This window comes from Rattus norvegicus, chromosome 4 (assembly GCF_036323735.1).
Source record: "Rattus norvegicus strain BN/NHsdMcwi chromosome 4, GRCr8, whole genome shotgun sequence".
Taxonomy (NCBI): Eukaryota; Metazoa; Chordata; class Mammalia; order Rodentia; family Muridae; genus Rattus; species Rattus norvegicus.
Window position 1 is genome coordinate 85551710 of NC_086022.1, and position 23431 is coordinate 85575140.

General features: G+C 50.6%; 1 protein-coding gene across 4 annotated transcripts in view; it reads right to left on the reverse strand.

The window, feature by feature from the left end:
- Positions 1-1453: 1453 nt before the first annotated feature.
- Positions 1454-23431, reverse strand: part of Crhr2 (corticotropin releasing hormone receptor 2) — a 43041-nt gene continuing 21063 nt past the window's right edge. For 2 of the 4 annotated variants that reach the window (XM_006236557.4, XM_006236558.4), the window contains 10 exons: positions 16285-16370; positions 14671-14777; positions 14253-14370; positions 11966-12119; positions 11420-11480; positions 10563-10635; positions 4573-4658; positions 4249-4384; positions 3805-3846; positions 1454-2875 (listed from right to left, as the gene is read on the reverse strand). In XM_006236557.4, the coding sequence (XP_006236619.1) occupies positions 2735-2875; positions 3805-3846; positions 4249-4384; positions 4573-4658; positions 10563-10635; positions 11420-11480; positions 11966-12119; positions 14253-14370; positions 14671-14777; positions 16285-16370 (1004 nt within the window). In that variant the 3' untranslated portion in view covers positions 1454-2734. Of the gene's footprint in view, positions 2876-3804; positions 3847-4248; positions 4385-4572; positions 4659-10562; positions 10636-11419; positions 11481-11965; positions 12120-14252; positions 14371-14670; positions 14781-16284; positions 16371-23431 lie in introns of all 4 variants that reach the window. The other 2 variants (XM_006236556.4, NM_022714.2) reach the window with 2 other exon arrangements.

The following is a 23431-nucleotide window of genomic DNA, read 5'->3' on the forward strand; positions in this document are numbered from 1 at the left end:
GCTCTGATGAATCCCCTATCTCTTCCAGTCTCAATAGCTCTTCGAATGGCCTCTTGGGGCGAGCCATTTACACCTCTTTGCTTCTAAGAGAGCATCCATGATGCTAATGAATTCAGCCCTCCCTGTTCCTCCAGCTAGGCAGGGAGAGTTTGCAGGGCATGCATGACTTTGTCTCTTGAGAAAGCCAAGCCTAGGCACTTCTGCCACCAGGACAAGATAAGCAGAGCCACAGCCTTGCCCACAGCACTCTCTAGAGCACTGCCAAGTGGGAACCGCCTCGTTGCCAGCTCCCACCATTACCCTACACACGAATCAGGGAACAGATACACTGCCTGGGGACTTGGAGCTTATCGCAGGATCATTTTCTGCTCATTCTTATCAGTCCCATATAAAGAAGGCTCAAGAGGCGACTGATAGAGCATTTTTGACGATGGATCGCCAGGCAATTTGGGACATACATCCCAGAAGCAGTATATAGATGTGAGTGGTGTGCCTATAGCTGCCTGTTTATTTGAAAAGCCTCAGCACATACAGCTGTAAAAAAGGAAAGACAGGAGGAAGAAAAGAAAGAAATTGATCCTGAGTTCGGACTCATTCCTGCTGTGAAATGCATGGATCCCCGAGCAATTAAACGTCCGTGCATTTGTTTGAGGTGTGATTTCAATATACCTTCCATTCTAGGTTTAACAATTACTTATAAAAAACTGTCTATGATTATCAATATCTAGGCTCGGCAAAATGGTTCAGCAGGTAACGGTGCTTGCCCCAAAGCAAGACCGTCTGAGTTTGATCCTAAGGACCCACACTGGTGAAAAGAGAATACTGTCTTTCAAAAATTTTCCTCTGACTTTACACACCAACAATGGCACGCATGCACCCCCCCCCCCAATGAAATAAGAAAGTGTTTTTTTTCTTTTGTTTAAACTTTCAATATCCAATGTGGCTTTAATAAATTGTTTATATTTAAAAATACTTTTAACCGTGTGTCTATAATCCTAGCACTCAGAAGACAGAGGCAGGATTTTAAGTTCGAAGCAAGCCTGAGCAAGTATGAGTCCAGCCTGATCTAAATAGTGAGGTCCTGTCCAGCAAATGTAGAAAAATAAAAGTTGTGACAGGGCAATCTTGAAGACTCTGAAAAATCCCAAGAGCCTGTCAGAGAAGTTTGATAAGCCAAAAAGTCCTCTAAAAATAAAATTCCCTAGGGATGGGGGGTGGGGATGAAGGAGAAGGCTAGAAAGAAAAGAGGCAACACAAACCACCTGCTGACAAAGTGTTTGAAGACAGGTGACAGTGGCCCTGGAATCAGGCAGTGTCTAGGTGTCGTTTGGTGTGTTTTAAAGTGCTGTGACAGTTTTCTTCTAAAATTCAAATACCTACCAAATGTCAGAAACCACATCTTTTCATGCATTAAAATGTATCAAATGTCAAACTAAAAATGTGTAAGGCGGGATAAGTTTTCAAAGTTTATTTTTGTGGGGTACCTAGACAAGGGGCCTTTTCAAGTCCGTCAGCTCCTCCCTCCCCCCTCTTCTGCTTCGGGGACAGGGGAATGGAAGTGGAGCCTGCAATCAAGTTGTTTCTTCTTGCTGTGAAGCCTGAGGGCCCTTGCCTCCTTTCCGTCCCAGTTCAGAATATTTGTCCCTGACACAGGCAGACTCGGCATTGGAGATGGAGCCGATGCCACCCTTGACGAGGTGACCAGGGTGATTTGGGCCCTTTGAATCTGAAGACTCCAGTCTCCAAGCCTACCACAGGCCACAGGAAGGCCTGCTTCGGCCTGGTCCTAAGAAGAGGGACATAGCTCTGTCCTGTAGACATTCTACCTTTCTCATTGACTCACATTATCTCTCCAATGTCTAGTTGCTTGAATTGAAGGCAGTCAGCTCCACAGACGCCTGGCTGATGTCTCCGAGAGCCTGGGGTCCTTGTTTCAGTCACTCCCAGACATACTCTAATTTGGGGGATCCTCACCCTCTGTTACCCTCTGGCAATTCTGTTCTCCTTCTGCCTGGCACTGTGTATATGATTGGCATGAGAGTGTAGCTATCCCTCTATCTCACTTCCCACAGTCTAGGTCCCCAGACTGAGCCCAGACCGATGGGGGGGGGTCTCTCAGGAGGGATGGCAGACTGACTGGAAGCCAGCATTCTCCTGGAGACACATGGGGAAGAGGACCGGGGAAGAAGAAGAGGGGTAGCTTGGTGAAGGGCTGGTACTGAAAAGGGAGACTTCTCTGCTAGACGGTCCGGGGGATGAAGTTCAGATGAGTTCATGCTTGTCTCCCTCACCTTTAGAGGGCGCCCGCACGTGAGGAGATGGGAAGCAAGGAGCAGAGCCAGCTGTGGGTGCTGTGAGTGGGGCAATCGCTGTGTGACTTGGCCAGGCCCCTGCCTGCTCCAGTCCTCAGTTTCTTCAGATGTAAATGGTGCTGCAGTGAGGATCCCACAAAAGAGGCTGGGTGCACAGAGGCTTGATGGTGTGAGATCTCCCCCTTCTGAGGGTCCCGTGGTGTCCCTCTGCTCCCTTTTGCTTGGAGATGTGTGGCTGCACTGGGCCCTGGTCTTTCAGAGCCTCCATTTCATAGTTTTCCTTTCCTTCCGGCAGGAGAGTTCATCCACCCCCCTTCTCCTGCACCCCAAGGGTCAGTGTAGCAAGGAGGACCCAGGGAAGGCTGTGAAGAATGAGGAAGCCGCCTCGGTGGTGGAGTGCTGGGCAGATGGGTGACAGGGGATCACACGGCAGCTGTCTGCTTGATGCTGTGGAAGCTGATCCTGGTGGGCGACGTGGGAATGGACATGGCCCGGGCCACAGGCACTCGGAGGGCGTGGTGGTCCTGCCAACGGTGCCACCGCTTTCTCAGGGCGGAGCGCACCTGCAGGGGAGGAGAGTCGTCCACCTCTGCCATCCTCTATCCCCATCCCAAGAACTTTTAAAGTTGCCTGGGATGGCCCTGGGCCTCCCACCCTCACTCCAAGGGGCTAATGAAGCTCCAAGCTAAGGTCCTCCCCTGAAGGCTGTGCCCTCTCCTGGAGAGGCCAATGCCTGCTTAAGGCTCCAGTTGCCCTGTCACCATGAACTAGGCACCTATGGTGGCAGGCCCCTCAGCTCAGCAGGCATCAGGCCCAGCTCTCTGTCCACCAGGAAAAGCCTCTCCCCGCCCCCTATGCAGCCCTGCCTTCTCTTCCATTGTCTAATGGACAGCTCCTGGCTCAGTCATTTCTACACCCGAGTCTCTTCTGTTTGTATTAAAATGGAAGACAACAGCTTCTTCCTGAATGTTCGTGTGTGCGTGCATGCGTACGTGCGTGTGTATACACACATGCATGTATGTTTCCAATGAGCACCAAGGCATGTATGTGGAGGTCAGCTTTCATTCAGGAGTAGATTCTCTTCTTCCACAATGTCAGTTTGAGGTGTTGAATTCTGGTCCTAAGCTTTGGCAGTCATTCACCAGCCCCTGCCAGTTTCTTCTCTGCTGCTTGGATGACATATGCCACTGCATGTTTTTCTGAAAGCTTCCTTCCCTTTGTCATCCCCTCTGTCTGGCTTCTACAGGCCCTGCTGTCTGGGGACCTCGCTCCCTGGCTCTGAGGGCATACACTGAGCACAGACACAATATTTCTGGCTTGTGTATTTGACCTAAACTGGGTCTGCTTCCCTAAACCCCATCTCCTATCAGATGCAGTTGAGAAAAGCCAGCGATGAAGCCCTTCAGAAAGGCTCGGCAGCTTGACTGGACCAGCTGGGAGAGCACCTAAGAGACCTGAGCCCCTAGACCACCCCAAAGGCCGTGTCTCCTACCTCTCCATTGAAGAAGCAGTAGAAAACGGACACAAAGAAACCCTAGAGTGGAAGAGAAGAGACATCAGGCATCTGCTGAGGGGTCAGTGCAGCTGCAGGTGTGGGAGGACACAGGATGGCTGGGGCACACTTCCTAGAATCCAGGGCTCAGAAGTCCTGGGTTCAGACAAGGGATGCAGTTATACCGGGGGGTGGGGGGGGCGGTGCTCTAAGCTGGTGCAATCTCTTGCCTCGACATCCTGAGCTTGCCCTAGGTATTGTCAGAAACGCTAAGACAGTTAAACCCCAGCATGGGGGTGACACAACCAGAGCATCTGGGGCCAAATGGGGTTCTGGATGTGCAAGCGCTTGTGTCTCAGTGCTCATATAACTGATCCTAGCTTGTCGGCCTCAGTGTTAGTATCCAGGCCTGGGGTGTGCCCCACTGCTGCTGGGGGTGCCTACCTGAAAGGACTGCAGGAAAGAGTTGAAGTAGATGAACACAATCTGTGACAGGTCGTCCTCTCCAGGATTGACAAAGAAGAGCATGTAGGTGATGCCCAACAGGGGGAGGAGGACCAGGGTGGCCTTCACTGCCTTCCTGGATGGGGAAGCAAGAGAGTGAGGGCAAACCTGAGCTCACCTATAGGCAGGACTCTCTCAGCGGGGAAGATGAGTTACCCTGCTTTGAACTAGCAACAGCAGGGGTGAGAACCCCAAGGGCTCTGGTGAGAGGACCCTCTTGCTTCTTCTATGCCTGTCAGGTCAAGGTGTCCAGCATTTCCGTACCTGTACTGGATGGTCTCGGATGTGGTGGAGGCTCGCAGTTTTGTCATCAGGATCCTGACGATGTTGAACAGAAACACAAAATTGATCTGGAAGAAAGCAGAGAGGGACATGGGAAGGTATGTAGTGGGGGTGGACTGAGAAACAGATTCCCTGACACATGCCTCCTAGACACAAGCTCCAGCACCAGGCACCTTCTTTGGTCGCCCATCTTCTGCTCCTTCCTAGCAGAGTAGGAAGGCACCCATTGACTCCAGGGTCTGCCCTCCACTCACAGCCCAGCCAGCCAGGTGGGTGGGAGACTTGACCACTCCTCTGGAGTCACTACTGAGAACTTCAACCCCTGCCTTGCTCCAAGACTATACGGAACCACACCCTAGATCTCTGATCTACCTCTCTTGGTCACAGGGTCCTTACTTATTGGTGGAGGATCTCAGGGGCCCTCAAACTGTCACCAGCTCTAGGTTGGTCAAAGGTCCTTTCACCTCTGCCCCAGGGGGGAAGGGGACACAGGCCAGATGGAGTTATTAGTCTCTACTACTCCTTCTCCTAGGTATTCCTAAGCCTTCAGACACCCAGGGGTGAGGAAGATAAATGGGCTGCTCAGCAGTGCTGGGAAAGGACTAATTAATCTTCATCTGGTGTTTTCCCTTAACACCAAAGACACTCCCGCCTCTGACTGCCATGGGTCTGCTGGCTCCTGAGTCAGCTTCCTGCTGCATGGGTCTCTGTGGCTCTCCAGCGTCTCTTGCTCTCTGAAGGGGGATCTCAAGGGTCAGTAAATTGATCAGCTGGTCCCCATGGCTGTCGCTCTGTGTGGGTGTTCATATGTGCTTGTCTCAGAGTGGGTCTTTGTGCGACCATGCATATGTGTCTATCAGGGAACACTGTGTACCTGCATTTCTCTTTATGTACTGCTAAGTGCGGGTAAATGGGAATGAGATGTGTGCATGCCTGTTGGGACTCTTTCCCCAGAAAGTGTTCATAAGCGAGTAGCCTAGAGATGTCTCCTGGCCTGTCTGTGTGGAGACACATGCCCCCCAGTCTCTGTCTAGAAAAATCCATTGCTTCTACAGATTGATCCAGCCCTTCCAATTCTCCCACACTATATATAGATTTGTGGCAAGGAGTAAGGGACATCACTATGTATCGGCTTTGGAGTCGACTGTCCCCAAGCTGGACAATAGAGTGACTGGAGAACTCAGACTCCCACCTCCCTACAGCCTCACTGCTCTCTCACATTCATGTCTAGAATATGGCCTAGGGAGCCCACAGATGGCTGGGAGGAAGAAAGAGGTTATTCATGGCCTGCTGCCTGCTTTCTCTCAAGGCTCACCTAGCCTAAGGTAACAAAAAGTTCTCGTTCTTTTTCCAGGTCTTTCGGATGTCTCTGAGAGTAGAGACTGTTGAAATAAAAAGGTATTCAAGTTTCTACAAATATTTCTTGCACTGAATATCATTCAGTTCACTAATTGGTTCCTTCAATTGTCTACCCAAATGTTTCCTCTCTCCATTAACCTGCCAAACAGCCATCCACCTATCCAACCACCCTCCCACCAAACACTTCATTCAGTTTTCCACCCATACACCCAACTCGTTTTTGCCAATCCATCCGTCCATCCATCCATCCATCCATCCATCCATCCATCCATCCATCCACCCACCCACCCACCCATGTACCCAGTAGTCACTGAGCACTTCTTGGCCACAGGGCCCTGTTCTCTGTCATGAAGGTGGCAGGAAAGGTGGCTGATATGGAGTGTCTAGGAGACCCTGCCCTCCCCTTTCACTAACAGGCTCCCCTCACCTGATTTTGTGCCGCCTGGATCTTTATAGGGTCTACATCTCAGACAACTTCCTCTCTCTCCAGAGAGCACTCTGAGCACTCCAGACCACACGAAGCTCTTCAGTACTCCATCTTAACACCCCCTACACCCCAAAGCAAAACACACCAGCCTTCAATGGACCATTCTACTCATACCTTGTCCAACTGGCTCAGCCAATTACCTTTCCACGCCACCCTCTGCACTGGGGCATCATTGGAAGGCATATGGACAGGCAGACACTGTCTGCTCACAGAGAACTATGGCCTAGCTTCTGATGGGAAGGGACTGTGTTTTTCGTAGGGACTCACTCAGAAAAGGCTGGAGACACGGCACTAAAATAAGCAAGCTGAGCATCGGTGACAGCGTTAGCTGTGAAAGTGGAGAGCTTCCAGTCAGAGGCAAGACCAGGAGAGACTAGGATAGGATTGGGGTGAAGGAGCCAGCCCCTGTTGGGGCCAGAGTAATGCTTCTTGTGGGAGTCAAGACCAGCTCCGGGAGGTGGAAGCCCAAATAGGAAAATCCAAGCCCTTCAACAAGTCTCTTGCAGGACACTCCCATCCATCCTGGAATGTTCTTACGGTAGCCCACATGGCTGGATTTTGAGACAGCTGGGGTGCACAGGTGAGGCTAGCTCCCCTAAGAAGCTCTCATGGAGAAGTCTCATCTTTCCACACCCCCAACATTGGTGGCTCAGTACCACAGAAATTTGGAAGCAGACACTCCATCTGCTTCTTCTCAGGAACTCAGTGAAGTGGGTACCAGGCCTAGAGAGGGCCTGTGTCTGGAAGGTGGTGGTAGGGATCAAGGCAGCCACCGTGTGAGAAGAACTTTTCCACCATGGAGGAGATCTTGTCTTGACTCCCGCAGTGCGAGCATGTCAGTCCGTATTGTCTTGTGACAGGACAGGCCTGGGGAAACCTATCCCTGCCCAGAGCTCGACCATGAAGAGCTAGGGCTCACATCACTCCAAGTGCAGTCCCAAGCACTACACAGCTCTTCTGCAAGCCACATCCTCTTTAACTAGCAGGCACTACCACAAGCCATGCTTTACAGACGTACGGGTGCAACAGACTGACTGACCCACCAAGCCAAAGGCAGCAGGGTTGGCCTCAACAGCCTCCTCTCAGCCCTTACACGTTGCTCTTGCAGGAGTTACGGAAATGTGGGCAGACAGGAGCTGGCTATGCTTTTACATTCATCTGACTCCCTTCCCCCCATCAGTGGTCTGTGCCCAGCAGGCTTTGTGTGCTCCAGGACCTGCTGAGGAAGAGTCCAGGGCACTAGCATATGCCTGAGACCCCACCTCCACCCCAGTCCTCACACTGACCCCATGAAACATCCATGCATTATAGCTGGTACCAGCCAGAGTTCCCTCGGGTTCACACCATGCACTCAAGAGACTACAGCCATTTGTCCCACATGGCACAGGGAACAGCCTTGACAGTCACCATAATCCAAGGCAGAGAAAGTACAAAGCCAGCCTTCTGCTTCTGCACCCTCAATAAGTAAGGCTCCTAAGCCCGATGGAGGGGAAAGTACATAGTAAGTCCTTCTGCTGGTTCACAAGAGCCTCTTTGTTACCAGATTCTCACTGCAAGCACAGGCTGAGAGAGAGGCAGGGGACAAAGCGGGAGGCCAGATAACAGGACAGGTGACTTTGGTTCATCCCTCCGTGGGCTTCAGACTTGGTTCCTGCCATCTTTAAGCTGGTCACCCCTGGCCTCAGAGACATCGCTAGCCTTCCCTCTCCTGGGTCTGAGCAGGCTGTTCCAAGTGTTGAGCTTGTCTCTTCCTTTGGTTTTTCACTCATCTTGCACCACACCTACTTCAGGGCCACACCTGCCTGCTCTCCATGGATCTGTCAAGCCTGGGGCCCTTCGTGATGGACACCCCCGGGAGACTAGTCCTCAATAGTCCATCACTACATACAGGGCGCTGGCTAGGACAGGCGAAGAGCTCAGATAGCAGCACACTTCCGCTCCCAGCAGCTGTGCACACCTGATGTTATTTTCAGGACCCCAGATGTGCATAGCTAAGACCCCTGGATGTTGTTACCCGTGTATGTTGCTGGAGCAGGCTGAGGCCTCAAGCATCTACATTAGTAATAGCTATGGCCAAAAGCTATGGGTACTTTGGGAAGGCATGTGGAGTAAGCACTCGCCATTCAGGAGTCACAGAGCCCAGAATCAGTTAGTCAGACCTAGTGTCACATGATGTAGATGTCTAGCCTGTGCCCTTTGGGCCCGAGAGCACTTGCAGGGAACAGTGCTCAGTCTGAGGCTTTCTCTAGTGTCATGGGGATGGTTCTGTGTGAAAACAGGGTAGACTGAAGATGTGCTGAGTTAGTAGTCTTGAGGCAACATCCAGGGAAGATTAAATAGGACAGTCTACCACCCCTTCAAAGGGACATGTCTAAGACCTTTGTACACAGCTCTTCCAAGGTGCCAGGTTGAGACCAAGGTAGTAACCCTAACTGGGCTTGCTCTCTTGCCTAGCCCCTCTGTAATCCCCTGCTGTGGATCCCGAGACCACCTCTAGTGAACTCCTGGCTCTAAGTGTGGCTCTCCAGGTTCAAATCCCCATGGTTTCACCTGAATTTTTGTGGCCTTAGGCAAGTCACAAACCACAGATTGCCTTGAAGATTGGTGCAGAGAGACAGCCCTGGTTATAAAGCCATGTGTCAGTTGTAATGAACGAAGAGCCTTTCTTCACAATAACCTTCTAGGCAGTGGTCAGGTTTCTCCTGAATCCAGAAATAAATGACGACAACCCTCTAGAGAACAGGAGAGGCAGGCAAGCCACGCAGGCAGGGAGGTGAGCAGGAGGCTAGCTCCTGGGCCTCAGCTCCACTAACTGCCTGTAACCTTGGGTTTATTGCTGCAATGGGCAGTAGCATTTCTCCTATGTAGCAAATGTGTGAGCATTAGAAGTGCTGGGAACAGAACCTGTAGGAGGGCTCAGCTCAGATCCTGGAAACTTCTGCTAGGATAAGCAGCTGCCTCCAAAGGAAGGGGTGTGCAGGCAGAGAGGGAGGTATATTTGGGCAGTTGGGAACTGGGCTCCCAAACGCTTCCTCCCTTCTTTATGATTTGCTCACTACCTGGACAACAGTATTAAGCTGGAACTCATTCCCAAGCCTTTGGTTCCCATCCAGGCCAGCCTTCCTTGGCTGGGTCCCAGGTTTATCAAAAACCCCGGTCCTTTACACAAGCTCCTGGCAGCTGGCTAGGAGGTTTTCATTCTCATTGAGGGGTGAGTGAGTCACCGCAGCTGCTCGTCCAAGGACAGTCCTTCCCTCACTGCTGACAAAGACCAGCCTCTGCCTAAGTGAGTGGAGCCCTGCCCGAAGGTGGGTGGAAACCTTCCTAGTCATCTTCAGCTGATGTCCATCAAGGACACTCTAAAGATGGGATCCAGTGACTCCAACAGTCACAGGAGAGCAAGAGTCAGAGAACGGAAGAGCTAGACGGCACTTGTCGCCATGATAGACAAAGGAAGGCTGGATAGGCACCTGCTATGTGCAAGAGGAGGGCTCCATGGCCCTTTAAGAGAGCTGGCACTCATGGAAGCCTAAAATAAAGCTTATATAAATGCCAATTTCTTATGGGGCTTTTTGTATGTTTTTAAATGTATGATATATAATGGGCTCCTTTTTTTCCCCTAGAATGCAGCCACTACTTAAACTCCATCTTAATTAAAGCTTGTTGTGCATTAAAGATGTGATGGCAATTATATCTTAGATGTGAATACACTTGGCAAAGGGCGGGGAGCTGGTCTAGGAACAATTGCTCATTACACCGCATTCTGGAATCTACTGCCAGCTTGAGGGCGGTGGGCGGGGCCCTAGAGGCTGCTCCTGGGGGCAGAGGAACTGAGCTCTGTGTTGAACAGAAGCTGGCTCACCTGTCACTTGTACCAACTTGCCTACCTTCCTGTCTCAGCATTGGACCTGGTAAGGAACATATGACCCGGGAAGGCGCTAGAACCAACCAGACAGACCATTTCTCCACCTAAAGACAATAGCAAAGAAAGTCTGGAGCCTTGTGCAGGCTGCCACAGGTAGAGCCCATAGGAGAATCAGTGGGTAGAGCACAGGATGGTGCCTCTGTCTGGGTGGATCTCTTGCTAAGTTCCTAATGCCCCAGCCCATTAATCCAGAGGACGTACGAGGAGCACGAGGATGATGGGGCCCTGGTAGATGTAGTCCACTAAGTCACCAGGTTCCTTGCCAAACCAGCACCTGCAAAAGATAGGACAGCTGAGGTGGACACAGATTCTGAACTCATGAGGTCTCTCCTGTGTTGTGTGACCCCTCCTGAGCCCCAGTCTCAGGGCAGTTCTTGGTGGATGGCCACATGCATAAACTACCCTAGCAAGGCCCTGCCCTGTCTTTTGTTGTATCTGGTGGGGTCGACTTCTTACAGCCAGTCTCAGGGCTTGCCTGGAGCAGGGGTTGGGGTGGGGCATCCAGGACTGGCATGCAGCAGGTATAGGAACCAAGGGGGAGCTGGGTTCTTCTTTACTGGTCTATGGGCTGGCTGTCCCATGCCACTTGCTGTTTGTAGAACCTGTGCTGTGTGCCAGACACTCATGGCACAAAGCTGCAGGTGTGGATATGGGACCTTCTTCAGCGCTGGGCCCAGCCCGTTGAGCTGAGCTGCAAACCAGGGAAGGCGCCTACTGCCTGTCAGGTCACTGGCAGCTGGAGATGCTTTGGGACCCTGAGCTAAGTTTCTGGTTCTTCCAACAAAGGTTCACCCAGTGCAGGTCAGACTCAGAGAGTCATCTCAGAGCACCCAAAATTTCTGGTCTCTGTTTGAGCACCCTTGAGAGAAAGCTTTCTCCTGCAGAGACAGCCCTCTATTTCCTGAGCACCTTTTGCCTTTACGAGACTTTCCTCGTGCTAAGGTCCTTAAATGTGACCCCACTCAAGTGCCAATTACCGCCTCTAGTCCCTGTGACCTCATGGGGGAATTGCTGTCATCTGGGCTCTCAAAACCCCCAGGCCAGCCTCTCCCACTTACTGCTCATTCTCATAGTAGAGTTTGCCAACTGCCCAGGCGACAATGATAGGGCAGGGTATGCCTGAAAGGAGAGACATGGGCTGCAGGGGATGGCCACATGCACAGACACCCTCCTGGAGTGTCAAGGCGGGACATCACAGGGGCCTGGGATTGTTTGATGCCTTCCAACTACAGGCCACCCGTGACCCTATGGTGCTTGTCCCGGCTCCTGCCCCAACTCTCAGCCATCTCTCCAAGCAGAGTATGGCGCAGTGAACAAGTGTCTTTGGGCTGGTCACCTTGGGTAGGAGGAAGGCTTTCTGGAATGACTTCTGGAGGTTTTGGGGGGACAGAATGGTGGGAGCAGACGCACCCTGAGAGTACAGGGGTGACAGGCAGAGGTGACTCAAGCATTGGTCAAGACTGCATGGGGGCGGTGGCTGTGGTTTGCATGGGAGTAGCAAGGCAGGTTGGGCTCTAGTCCTTGGCCTCAAGATGAAGGGTGGGGAGCAGATTTTATCAACAGTGCCCCCTTCCCAGGAGGTCCTCCTGCTCAGGGACCCTCACACCATCCAATGAAGAGGAAGAGCCACTTGCGCAGATGCTCCGTGGAGTACGTCATGACGATGGCCGTGTGCAGGTAGCAGCCTTCCACAAACATCCAGAAGAAGTTGGTGACCACAAAGTAGTTGAATATGGTGGTGACGCAGCGGCACCAGACCTGCATGTGGGGTGAGGTGGGGTGGGGTGGTGAGAGGCTGCTGGGACAGCAGAGCAGGTCCCAGAGGAGCCACAGGACCTGGAACTGTGGAACTCGTGGACAGGGTTCCAAATGTCAACTCCTGGTGGGGTAGCTCAGCCTCCCGCCTTCACTTCTGGGCAGCTCCTCTTACGTGTGCCTCTGACCTCCTTTCCTCTCCAACCTCTCCAGTCTCCCTTTGCTTATTGTGGCATAGGGGATGGAACCCAGGGTCTCCCACCTGCTGGGCAAGCAGCCTGTCACTGAGCCTACAGCCCTAGCCTCTTAAGACATTTGGCAATATTTTTATTTTGTAATAGGGTCTCACTGAATTGCCCAGGCTTGCTATGAACTCACTATGTAGCCCAGGTTTGATCAAAACTTAGAAAAATCTTTCTGGGTTTCCCAAGTAGCTGGGATTAAAGGCCTGCATCACCTTGTCTGATATCTCTTTTCAGTCTAGAAGGAGACAATGGTTGGCTTTCTGCCAGCTGACTGGGGCTGAACACTGTTTTCAATGTCCGTTTGGCTGCACAGCTAGTCAGACTGGGCTTCATGTAGGGATAGACTTTGAACTTTCACTTAAAAAGAAAGAAAACAAGCTAGGCATGGTAGCTCACGCCTTCAATCCCGGAACTCTGGAGGCAGAGGCAGGCAGATCTCTGAGTTTTGAGGCCAGCCTGGTCTACAGAGTGAGTTTCAGGGCAACGAGGGCTGCACAGAGAAACTGTGTCTCAAAAAACAAAAAACAAAAAACAAAAAAAAAAAAAAAAAAGAAAAACAAAACCAAAAAAAAAAAAAAAAAAAAACCCGAAAAACGGATGTGAGAGAAACAAGCCAGAGAGTAGGGTGGGGCTGCTAAGTTGTGTGTGGGGCCTCCTGCTGGCTTAGGGTGGGAGGCTCTTGCTAATTTTGAGGCCTCTACAAATCCAGGAACTTTTCTAAGTCCCAAGCCACCTTGCCCAGCGGTGAGAGGAAAGGAGACAGGAATGGGGGCTGTGCTCAGGACTGCTATTGGCTATTGTGTGACCTATCAACTGGACCTGCCCTGCTTCTCTGAGTGAGGAGAGGCTCCCAAGCATACTGGATGGATGTGGGGAGGACAGGCACTGGTCCAGAGTCTCATGTGACCCCTCTGAGCCAGGGTCCAAGCCATGGGCTTCCACATCTGAGGCTTTCTCCCAGGGTTATCTTACAGCCAACATTAGCATATGGAGAATGTGGAGACAGCAGTCAGCTGGGTGAGGGGAGCCCTGGGCAGCCTACTTCCTCCCTGTGTGGCTTAGCCATCTGGCCCCTGGGTATGGCTCCTAGGCTGAGCTACTCACTGCCCCGTAGCTCTGTCTTACAGCTTCAGCCCTGGACCTGAGTCCATTTGCTTGTTGTCTCTTTTGTTCTAGAGACTTGGTGGGTGGGAGGCTATGAACTACAAATACTAACGCTGCCCCTTTTCCAGGTGAAGTGCAGTCTCATTAGTGCCAGCCAAGATTGAGGCTGGCACTTACCTGACACCTCATTACACTGGCTTGGCCTGGAGACGGGCCCTGAGGCAGACTTCAGGCCAGACTGAGTTAAAGATCAAACTAGACCGTGTGTGTGTGTGTGTGTGTGTGTGTGTGTGTGTGTGTGTGTGTGTGTGTTTTGAGGGCCAAGCCAACCAAATACATGTACTGAGACCTCTATTAGGTAGGCCAGAGAATGGAGCTGGCCCTCTTCCAGGTTCAGTTTTAAGTGACTTAGCACTCTGCAGTAACAGTTGACACAAATCCAGGGTATACACCTACTATCTGGGGCCATGGAGTAGACACACCACACCAACAATGAAACCTTTACCTCTCTGAGCTTCACTTTCTATGTCTGTGGGAGGGGAATCAATCTCTTTAGTCCTCCATTGAAGATTAAGCAAGGAAACCCTTGATAGAGGTTAGTGCCAGATCCTGTCCTCTAAGGCACCTAGATTTGTAAGATGGCCGGGGGGAGGGGGCAGGGAATGCAGTGCTAGCTGGGAGCACCCCCAAGGCCTGCCCCAGGGTGGGCTACTACATGGGATAGACTAGGAACCGACAGACAGCAAGACGGGCACCCCCAAGCCGGAGGCTCCCGGAAGTGACCTACCTCATTGCCCTCATGCACTTCGTGGTCGATGAGTTGCAGCAGGAACCACGTGATGTTTCTCAGGATGAAGGTGGTGATGAGGTTCCAGTGGATCACATTCCGCAGGCAGCGGATACTCCTGCGGAGGCCCAGGTCAGGGTCAGCCAGGCTCATCTGGGGTTGGGGCTGGGTGTCAGCAGGATAAGGACTGGCTGGGAATGACCCTGCCTGGGATGAGGGTGGGGCTGGACCAGAGCCCGAGGTGCCCCTGGTGGTCCCAGCTGGGCTGGCTCTCCACCCTTCAGAAAGGCTGGTGGTCATGGCCCTGGGGCCTGCATTAAACCCACTTCTGGCTACTGTTCCTGGGTCCCAGAATGGAAGAGACAATGTCTGGGAGAGACGAAGACAAGGAGAAAGCAGGGTGGAGGTGTGGACTCACCGCAGCACTAGGAAAAGCAGGAAAGCAGCCACCAGGGCCACCACGGAAACACAGTGGCCCAGGTAGTTGATGATGAGGGCGATTCGGTAATGCAGGTCATACTTCCTCTGCTGGACAGACAGGCAGACAGGCATGGGAAGACAGAGGCATGGCTATGTAGGAGTAGGGCTGGTACTCTACGACTCAGGCTTCTAGATCTTCCCTCTGGTGGCTCTAACACTATAAAGGGCTAATGCTTGGAGGCACAGACTATAATCCAGCTACTTAGGAGGACCTACCTGGACAACTTAATGCCTATGCATGCATGCGTGCATACATGCATACATACATGCATACATACACACACACACACACACACACACACACACACACACACACACACACACACAAATAAATAGGGCTGGAGTTGAGCATCCATGATAGATAGTTTGTTTAGCATGTGTGCTTCTGGGTTTAATCCTCAACAGCACACATTCACACATTCACAGAAACTGTAGCCAGGTCTCCCAACATGCATTTTAAGGGCGTATTTGAACATGAGCTATTCTGAGATACCCTAGGGCTGTAGATGCAGATTAAAAACTTGATCCTCCACAGTGTCACGTCTGGGTTTAGCCTATGCTCCAGCCTCTGCTGGCAGAGTAATTGTGGGTAAGATGGCCCTTGGCTGTAACATGTGTACTATGGGACCAACCTTCCTGCCTTAGAAGCACTGACCTAAGGGAGGCCCAGAAGGGGAGGTGAGGACCGGTCCCTGAGCATAGCGGTGAGGATGTACAGTGCAGAACACTTAGGGTGATACAAGTGGAGTACAAGTCGGTCCACCTTGTCTCACTGCAAGAAGGGCCATGGGAACATAGAGGAAGGCCAGAGGGTTGTTGGGAGTGAGATCCCTTCTAGCCAGGCTGTACAGCTCTCCTCATGCTCCCCTGGGGCCTCTCTGGGACACCTGGGCTCTCATTCTGTGGCTCCACTTCTCGGAGGAGGCCAATGTTCTGTCCTCTACACTTGGACTTCATTTGAGGAAGGGCTCCAGACCATCACCTGAGAGCTTCCTTGGTGAATAAATGGAGGTATGGAGTTGAGTCATATCATTTTGGGTCAGAAATGCAGCCCAGCTTGTTGGAGGTGGAGCTCAAGGGACAAAGTTTGCCTAGCGTGTATGTGAGGGTCCTGGGTTGGGTCACGGTACTAAACACAATGACGAAGGGAGGCTTGAACTTTGGCAGTACCGAATCTATTTCTAGAGCAAGAGCCAGTGCAGAGTGGCAAGGACCAGGCAGGTCCAGCTTCCTGTTGGGATGGTCTTGGTGAGGTGTACTTGTTTCTTCATGGAATGATAGAAGCAAACTGTCAGATAGGGAAAGCAAGGCTCCATAGAAGAGAAAAGAACGTGCTCAAAGAGCCCGTTAGCCGCGGGGCACACGGGCGACATGGTGCCCTTTCTGTGTTTTACCCACCAACTTCTTGGAGGGGACTCTATGGAGCGTAGGAGATGCAGAGAAGGGGTCTGGGTGTCACTGAGGCTGGCTCTGTGGCCAATGAGGTCCTTGGCACTCAGCCTGAGTCCTAACACTCTGTGAGGACCTAAGTAGGGGAAGGCAGGGCACTCACCTTGTCATCCAAAATGGGTTCACAGTGTGAGTAGTTGACCCTTGAGGCCCAGGTCCCATTCTCCAGGCATTCTCTGTAGGCATTCCCTAGAGAAGGGGCCAACCAGCGAGAGTCAGGTCATGCTCCCTCCTCAGAAAACCCTCCCTGGCTCCCTGGTACCTGCAGGGTAAGGTCCACACTCCTTAGTTCCCCCGGACCTGAAAACACAATGCGGCTCCGAAAGCTAATATGAGTCATTTATATGAAAATTACACATAGGGCTTTATCTTACACGGTGGCTGAAAGGCACGCTGAAACCCATTTCAGACACACTCTTTGACTAACTCTTTGTGTGGCTTCTTTCTTTTATTCCTTTGCTACAGAGCTGGACCCAATTGTGAGTCCTGGGTTACGGCTGAAGATTGGCTGCTTTTAGCACAACAAACAGTTTCTGTTCCTTCTTCGATCATTTTCCGTGTGCAATTCCTACTCTTCTCCGACAGCAGCTTTCACATTTCCACAATAGCTGCCACTCTCACGGCATGTGCTTGCTCGCCCAGGTGCTCTCCCAGCTGAGTCTAACACACAAGATACACTTGCCATTCAGTCTTTGTTCTGAGTCTAACGCACAAGATACACTTGCCATTCAGTCTTGTTCTGATCCTTTCTCTACAGAGGAGGACACTGAGGCACAGGGCGAATGGAGGTTACCAGGACGGCAAGGTCTGGCTCTATGGTTTGTATTCTTGACCTCTAGGCCACCTGGCTGTGGAAACACAGAAATCTGGGGATGCAGGGTTGGGCTACTACCTGGGAGCCGTGACTGCCTGGCACGCCACTACATATTACATGTGTGTGGAGAACCAATATCCACACCAAAGCTGAATGTGTCCAACAGGACATTTTGGAGCAGCCGTACCCAGTGAATGGAAGCTGGGGCTTCATCAAGGGCAAAACATGAAAGCCAAAAAAATATTCAGACTCAGCTTTCAACCTGAGCTCTGATGCTGGAGATCTGGATTCAAAGTCACTCTCTCCATAGCTCGCCCCAACACCTTCCAGGCAGGAGGGGTGCCTTCTCCTGAGATCCCCCAAAGCCATCCACCAGTCTCTGCTCCACACTTCTGTTAGCAGAGAGTGCACCTCCTCTTTGATTACAATTCCGAATGATCCATTGTTTAGGAATGATTTGTACCAGGGCTCTACTTACTGGCTAATGGGCAGCTGTTCGTGGGCTTTCTTTTTTGGCTCATGTTAGATATACAATATAAAGCTAATTAAAATAAGTAGCTCGGAGCACAGAGTCATAGGGCTGGAGGGGAAACTTTAGATTGTTTTTGGAAGCAATGAGTTCTGAAAAAAAATTAAGTTACTTAGAAACTCACTTCCATTGAGCTGACAGTGAGCTCAAAGAGAAGAAATTATTAAGGAACACTTGTCGAAGAGTATAAAACAATGGGGGAGATTCTATTAGCTCAATTATTCTTTAATCTAGTACTCTGGATGCATAGAGTTCCCAAATTCGGGGTTTGAAAAACTTTGCCTCCAGTGCCATCAGCATGAGGTCCAACTCTTGTCAGGATCCTGAGTCAGCCAGCAATGCCTCACAATGATGGTTACCCTCAAACGAGAGACCCCAGGACCCCTCCAGGGCTCAGTCCCCATCAGAAAGAGATGAGAGATGGCTCAGTGGCCATAAGCACAGGCTACTCTTGCAGAGGACCCGAGTCTCTAAGCTTAATACCCATATGATGGCTCACAACCATCCCTAAGTCCAGTTCCAGGGGGATCCAATTCCTGGTTCTGATCTCTTTGGGGACCAAGAACACACATGGTGGTAAAAGAACATACATGCAGGTAAAATACTCATAAGATAAAATAAAATCTTTTAAAGGGAAAGAGATGATGTCCTCTGTAGACAAAGCCAGACTCCTAAGACCCTTCCATTCCTTTATCCAGTGACATTTCATACGTGGCATGTTGAGGGCACATGCCTTACTGTTGATAAGGAAGGTAGTCCTGGCCATGATTAAACACTGTGCATACTTTAAAACATCAACAGTAGGTGTCTCTTTATTGCTCTCAAGAATGAAGTTCAATGCTCTAGGCATGATACTAAGATTTCTCCACCCCTGGACCCCATGTTGCCTAGCACTCCAATCACAGCTGACATTTACGTTAATGGGTCTAGTACATGCCTTCAGCCCCTAAGACACTGCATGTTCTCTGCTCTCCAAGAAACTCCTGTTCATCCTCAGACTAGCCCCACGCCATGTCCACACGGCCTGCTCAACACTGCAGACCTGAAGCCATCGTTCTTCTCCCTCTAAGTACCTCTTCTGGAGAGCCTCAGATCTTGGAATACAGCACTTCACCTTTTATTGCCCTTGGACTCCATCAACACATACATTTTTGTATTATTGCGCGCACACATGTGCTTATGTGCACAGGAGCACTTGGATCCAGTTTCACAAAGCAAAATTTACTTTGACCGCAGCTATAATATTTTCCATTCTACTCTGTTCTAATGTATCTATTTGTTTCATACATAAATGCTAGTCATGACCCACAAAATCGATTTCATGGTCCATTATTGTTACACAATCTGTGGTTTGAAAAACAAAAATCTATTTTAGAGCATTTGCAACGATTCAGGGTGGGCTCTGTCACTTCGAATCTAGTCCTTTTCTTTGCTACTGGACTTAAACTCCCTGGTGACAGACAAGTAGGCAGAGTTTGTATTAGGGCCACTGTGTGCCTCCCCCTTCCTCCCCCGGGAGCAAGACTTTGAGGACATGCAGATAGCATCGAACTGATTTAGATTTGCTAAACCTCCAAAATCATTGTCTGAGATGTGGGATGTGCAAGTGAAGAGGACTTCCCTCTGGGCCTCAGTGCTGTCTTGGGATGAGTTTCTGGCTATCAACACTGGGTACCAGAAGACTGGAAGGTAGATGTGCCTGTTCTTTGGGGGAGCTGTCTGCTGCAACTAATGAGGGCACCAAGCCCTCAGGCACAGCCTTGGACAGGACAGTGAAGGAGCCCTGCTCCCTCCTCCCCTTAAACCACAGGAGGATGGGCACATACAGTCTGAATTCAGATGTCCAGGCTGGGACTGTGACTGGATATAGTGCAGTGGGTACCTGTTACCACAGCAACACAGGTGCACCTGCTGAGAATCGAAGTTGATGGTGTGCAGTGTGTCCTTCCAGGGGCATTAGGACCTGGATGTTACAGGTGGGGATCCCCAGAGTGGCACTATTGAGCAACACATGCTCCCCATGATAGGTGACAAAGCTCTGATAATACTTTCTCATTCAGAGGCTCACCTGAGGTGGTTTAGAAGCCTGACTGGGAGATGGGAGCCTATCATCTAATTCTAATTTTGTCTCTGGGTGTCTAGGTGACCATGGCCAAGTCTTTTTTCCTTTGTTTTGGTTTCCCCTCTCAGAAAAAAAAAGTCATCCCCATTGCTTCCCAACGATGCCATTCTGATTTTCAGTAGGTTCTCCACCTACTAAGTGGGCTTTTCCATTCTGCTGAATGATAAGCATGAAGCCATTCTGATGGCTCCAAGCATTCCTATTTCTAAATACTGTTTCTCTATTACCACCTTTACCTCTCGTGTCCTCACTCACAAGGTAGGGACCATGTAAAGCAGACTGGTCATTTGGGGAAATAATTTAAGAGACAGGTTGAATATAAGAGAAAGAGTGAGACTGTTTTGGGAGGAGGAGATATGTTGCCATTGACTATTTGGAAAGATTTATAAGGAGGGCAGGTGATGGTACGGAGATGGAGGCTAAACGTGACATTTACAGAAGTCAGTGAGTAGGCTTGGACCATTCAGCACCACGGACAGCAAAACCAAAGCCCATCACCGTCTCTGTAGGTGGGAAGACCTTGGAGAGCTCCTGGCCACTTAGGTCTACGGTCAGTCCAGTTCCTCTAGCAGTTTGCACAGTAGCTGTCTGTCACCCCAAGGGTCCAGCTGTTCACTTCTACCTGGTTCATGCTGGGCTAGAATTGTTCTCTTGCTGATTCCTGTTTTAAAAGGCCCTTCTCTCTCACCCAGCCCACAGAGCTCCTGCAGTTTATCTCCAGACAGATCTCCTAAAGCAAGGCCTGCATTTCCCTCTCATCTGGCCCCTCCTTAAGTGCTGAACAGAGCTGAACACACAGGGATGGACCAAGGTTGCTGATGTTGCCTAGGTTACTGGGGAACTCGAAGCGTGCTAGACTCAGTGCAAACCAGAAGGAAGAGTTGGCAACCTTGGAAACCTGAACCCTACTACCACACCTCGCAGCAATATACAGCAGGAAGCAACTAAATCTCTCACACACCCAACGACAGGTCAACCCCACTGCTGGAACATTAGTTATCAAAGTCCAAGCCCCTGTCCTGGGGAGCATAGGTCTCAAATGGCAAGCCCTGTAGAAGCATCTCTTACTTTCCAGACAGTCCACACAGTCTTTGCTGCTTTGAGGGGAGTGCATTAGACATTGAGTCAGGGGGCACCTCCTTGAGAATTTAAGAGTGGAAAGAAACTTCTCCCTCTTTTGGTCTATTTGGAATCAAAGAGGGAAAGAAAGTTCCGCAGGGCTGGGCCTCCCATGGGGAACACATCCTCCTGAGATGATGTAGAGCCAGTTTATCTGAAAGGGGCTTTCCCACTGCACCTAAGCTCCCTGAAACCAGCTGGGCCACCTCTGCAGGGTGTGCAACTCCTAGTGACCACATTCTGAGAAGGCAATGCCTTAAAGACCACATACCCCACCCCAGTCACTCTGCGCTTAAAGTCCAGCTGTTCCCAGGTAAAACCATTTCTTCACTGAAACATTGGACCTTGCCTGATGAGAAGAAAGTCTACCCAACTTCTCCCAGCCTAGCCTTCACTGTCTGACCTGGGTAATGGTGAGATTTGGTGTGACTAACTGTTAGCGACCACTGGGGAGGCATAGCCAGAGCCGGGTGGTTGGAACTTAGTCACGAAGCCAACAGGAAGTTCCCTGAGCCTTCCAAATGAGGTGTGCCTCTCCGAGAGAGTGGTCTGTACAACCCAACGCTGATACAGCACAGGATGGGATGGATCTCGGACCCCTTACATATCTCGCTTGATCTTATCATAGCCCTTAAGAAGCAGGTGACCAGAGACTGGGAAGCTGGGGGTGTTCACACTTGTTCACACTTGTTCTAGGTCAGAAAGGTTGTTAAACTGAAGGCCTGGGAATCTGCCATTGCCAAATTCAGATACTGGGTTGCAAGGGGCCTCATTGGAGCCATTTGCCTATGATACCTAGGGCCAGAGAATGCCCACCTCATTGCTGTTAGGTTGTGTGGACATTACTCTCTGTATTTTAACTGTCTACACTGGACCAAACGCTTCTTGGTTCTACGGGGCCTTTTACTTGTTATGTTCTACCATCCCATACTGAGCCAAGTGGGGACAGCCACCTCTACTGACAGGAGACAACGGAGAAACTAAGTTACGGACACACTGAGCAATGTATTAGTGGTCACACTAGGTCCATGAAAGAGGGGAGGGGTGAGTGAGATCCACTTCACTGAGGACATCACTGCTTCCTCAGGAGAGGAGCCTATGGGAGAGCCCCCACATGGTACCCTAGCCTCTGCCATCCCTAGCCATGCTTAGGGTCCTATGTTCTATGATGTTGGTCTGCCATGATGCTAGCCTGAAAAGGGACTAAAAAGGAGGTGAGCTAGGTACCATGAAGCACAAGCTATTCTGGAACCAAGAAATGAAAGGGAAAAGGAACCTTCCAAAAGCACAGAAATGGAGGCCCAGTGTAGGGACAACACTTGCCAGAGGAAAGACAGGTAGTCATTATGAGAGGACTTAGGCCTGGTTCTCAACCCAAGGCTTTTGCAAAATAATGTCTGAAGTGGACCTGTGGCTGCAAGGCCCAGCCCCACCCCCAACAACAGAGCAGCCTTTTGAAGGCCTGCCTCCACCCAGCAGCTTTTGGACATCAGACATTCTCAGGTGGGATGCACAGTCTGCTTCCTTCCAAGAGAGCATGTAGCGAAACTATATCACCCCAAAACGACAACCTCTGTGGTGTAAGGTGTTCCCCTCATGCCTTAAACAGGGACATACCTCCTTCCAGCCCCCTGATCACTGTCTGTTCCCCTCCCCTCCTGCCCCTCAGTGACAGTTCCCTGCAGAACACAGGGAGATGTGAGCTCTGTTCCTTCTCCACGTTGACATGGCTTCGCGAGGTCAGTGTCTTCTCTTCACACAGATAACTAAGAATGCAGTATCAACAATAGCAAGGAAATGAAACCAGATGGATAGATCTGGAAAGTATTTTATTAAATAAGGTGACCCAGCCTCAGAAAGACAAAAATGTCACACTTGATCCCTTTTATTGTTTGTGTGAATGTAAATAAGAGAATATGAGAGTGGGCACAGACTATAAAGTGACAGAGGAGATCAGGAGGAGATGTCGAGGAAGATGTGTGAGCTGGGGTGGCCAAAGAAGGATAGATATGACATGGAATTGGGAAGAAGTTGCTGGGGCAGGAGAGTGGACTGGGAGAAGGAGGAGCAGAAACAACAGAACCTAATTATTTATATCCTCAAAAGAACAACAACAATAATAGCTTACTAATATATGAATAGCATATGCTAGCGAAAACATACTGGGGCAGGAAGAGAGCTTGAAGCATAAAGACACTCGCCCAGGCAGCCAGGCAACCTGATTTGATCTCTGGAATCCACGTAAAGAACTGATTCCATCAAATTGTCCCCTGATCTCCACATGTATGCTATTGTGTGTTCTGTACCTCCCACACTATGCACACACAATAATGAAATTATAAAAGTCAACATGATGAAGAAAGGAAAGAGAACTAAGACAAAAAAATCAGGAGGTAGCTAGTCATCAGGGAACCCTAGCCCTGCACTGAGGCTGTCTCCTACATCTCAACTGGGTCCTTGCATCCCCCTGCCTCTGCAGGTACCACACAGGTACCACCTTTCTGTCTGTGGGGCATGACTGGAGGTGGTCAGCAGGGCCCAAGTGACTGAACTTGAGCACAGCTAGGAACAGGCCCTTTGGGGGTACTCCTTAGGGAGGGCTCCAAACTACTGCAGTTACTGGTGGCAGTCAGAGGGAAGGCAAGGAATGGTGCTGAAGGGATGAG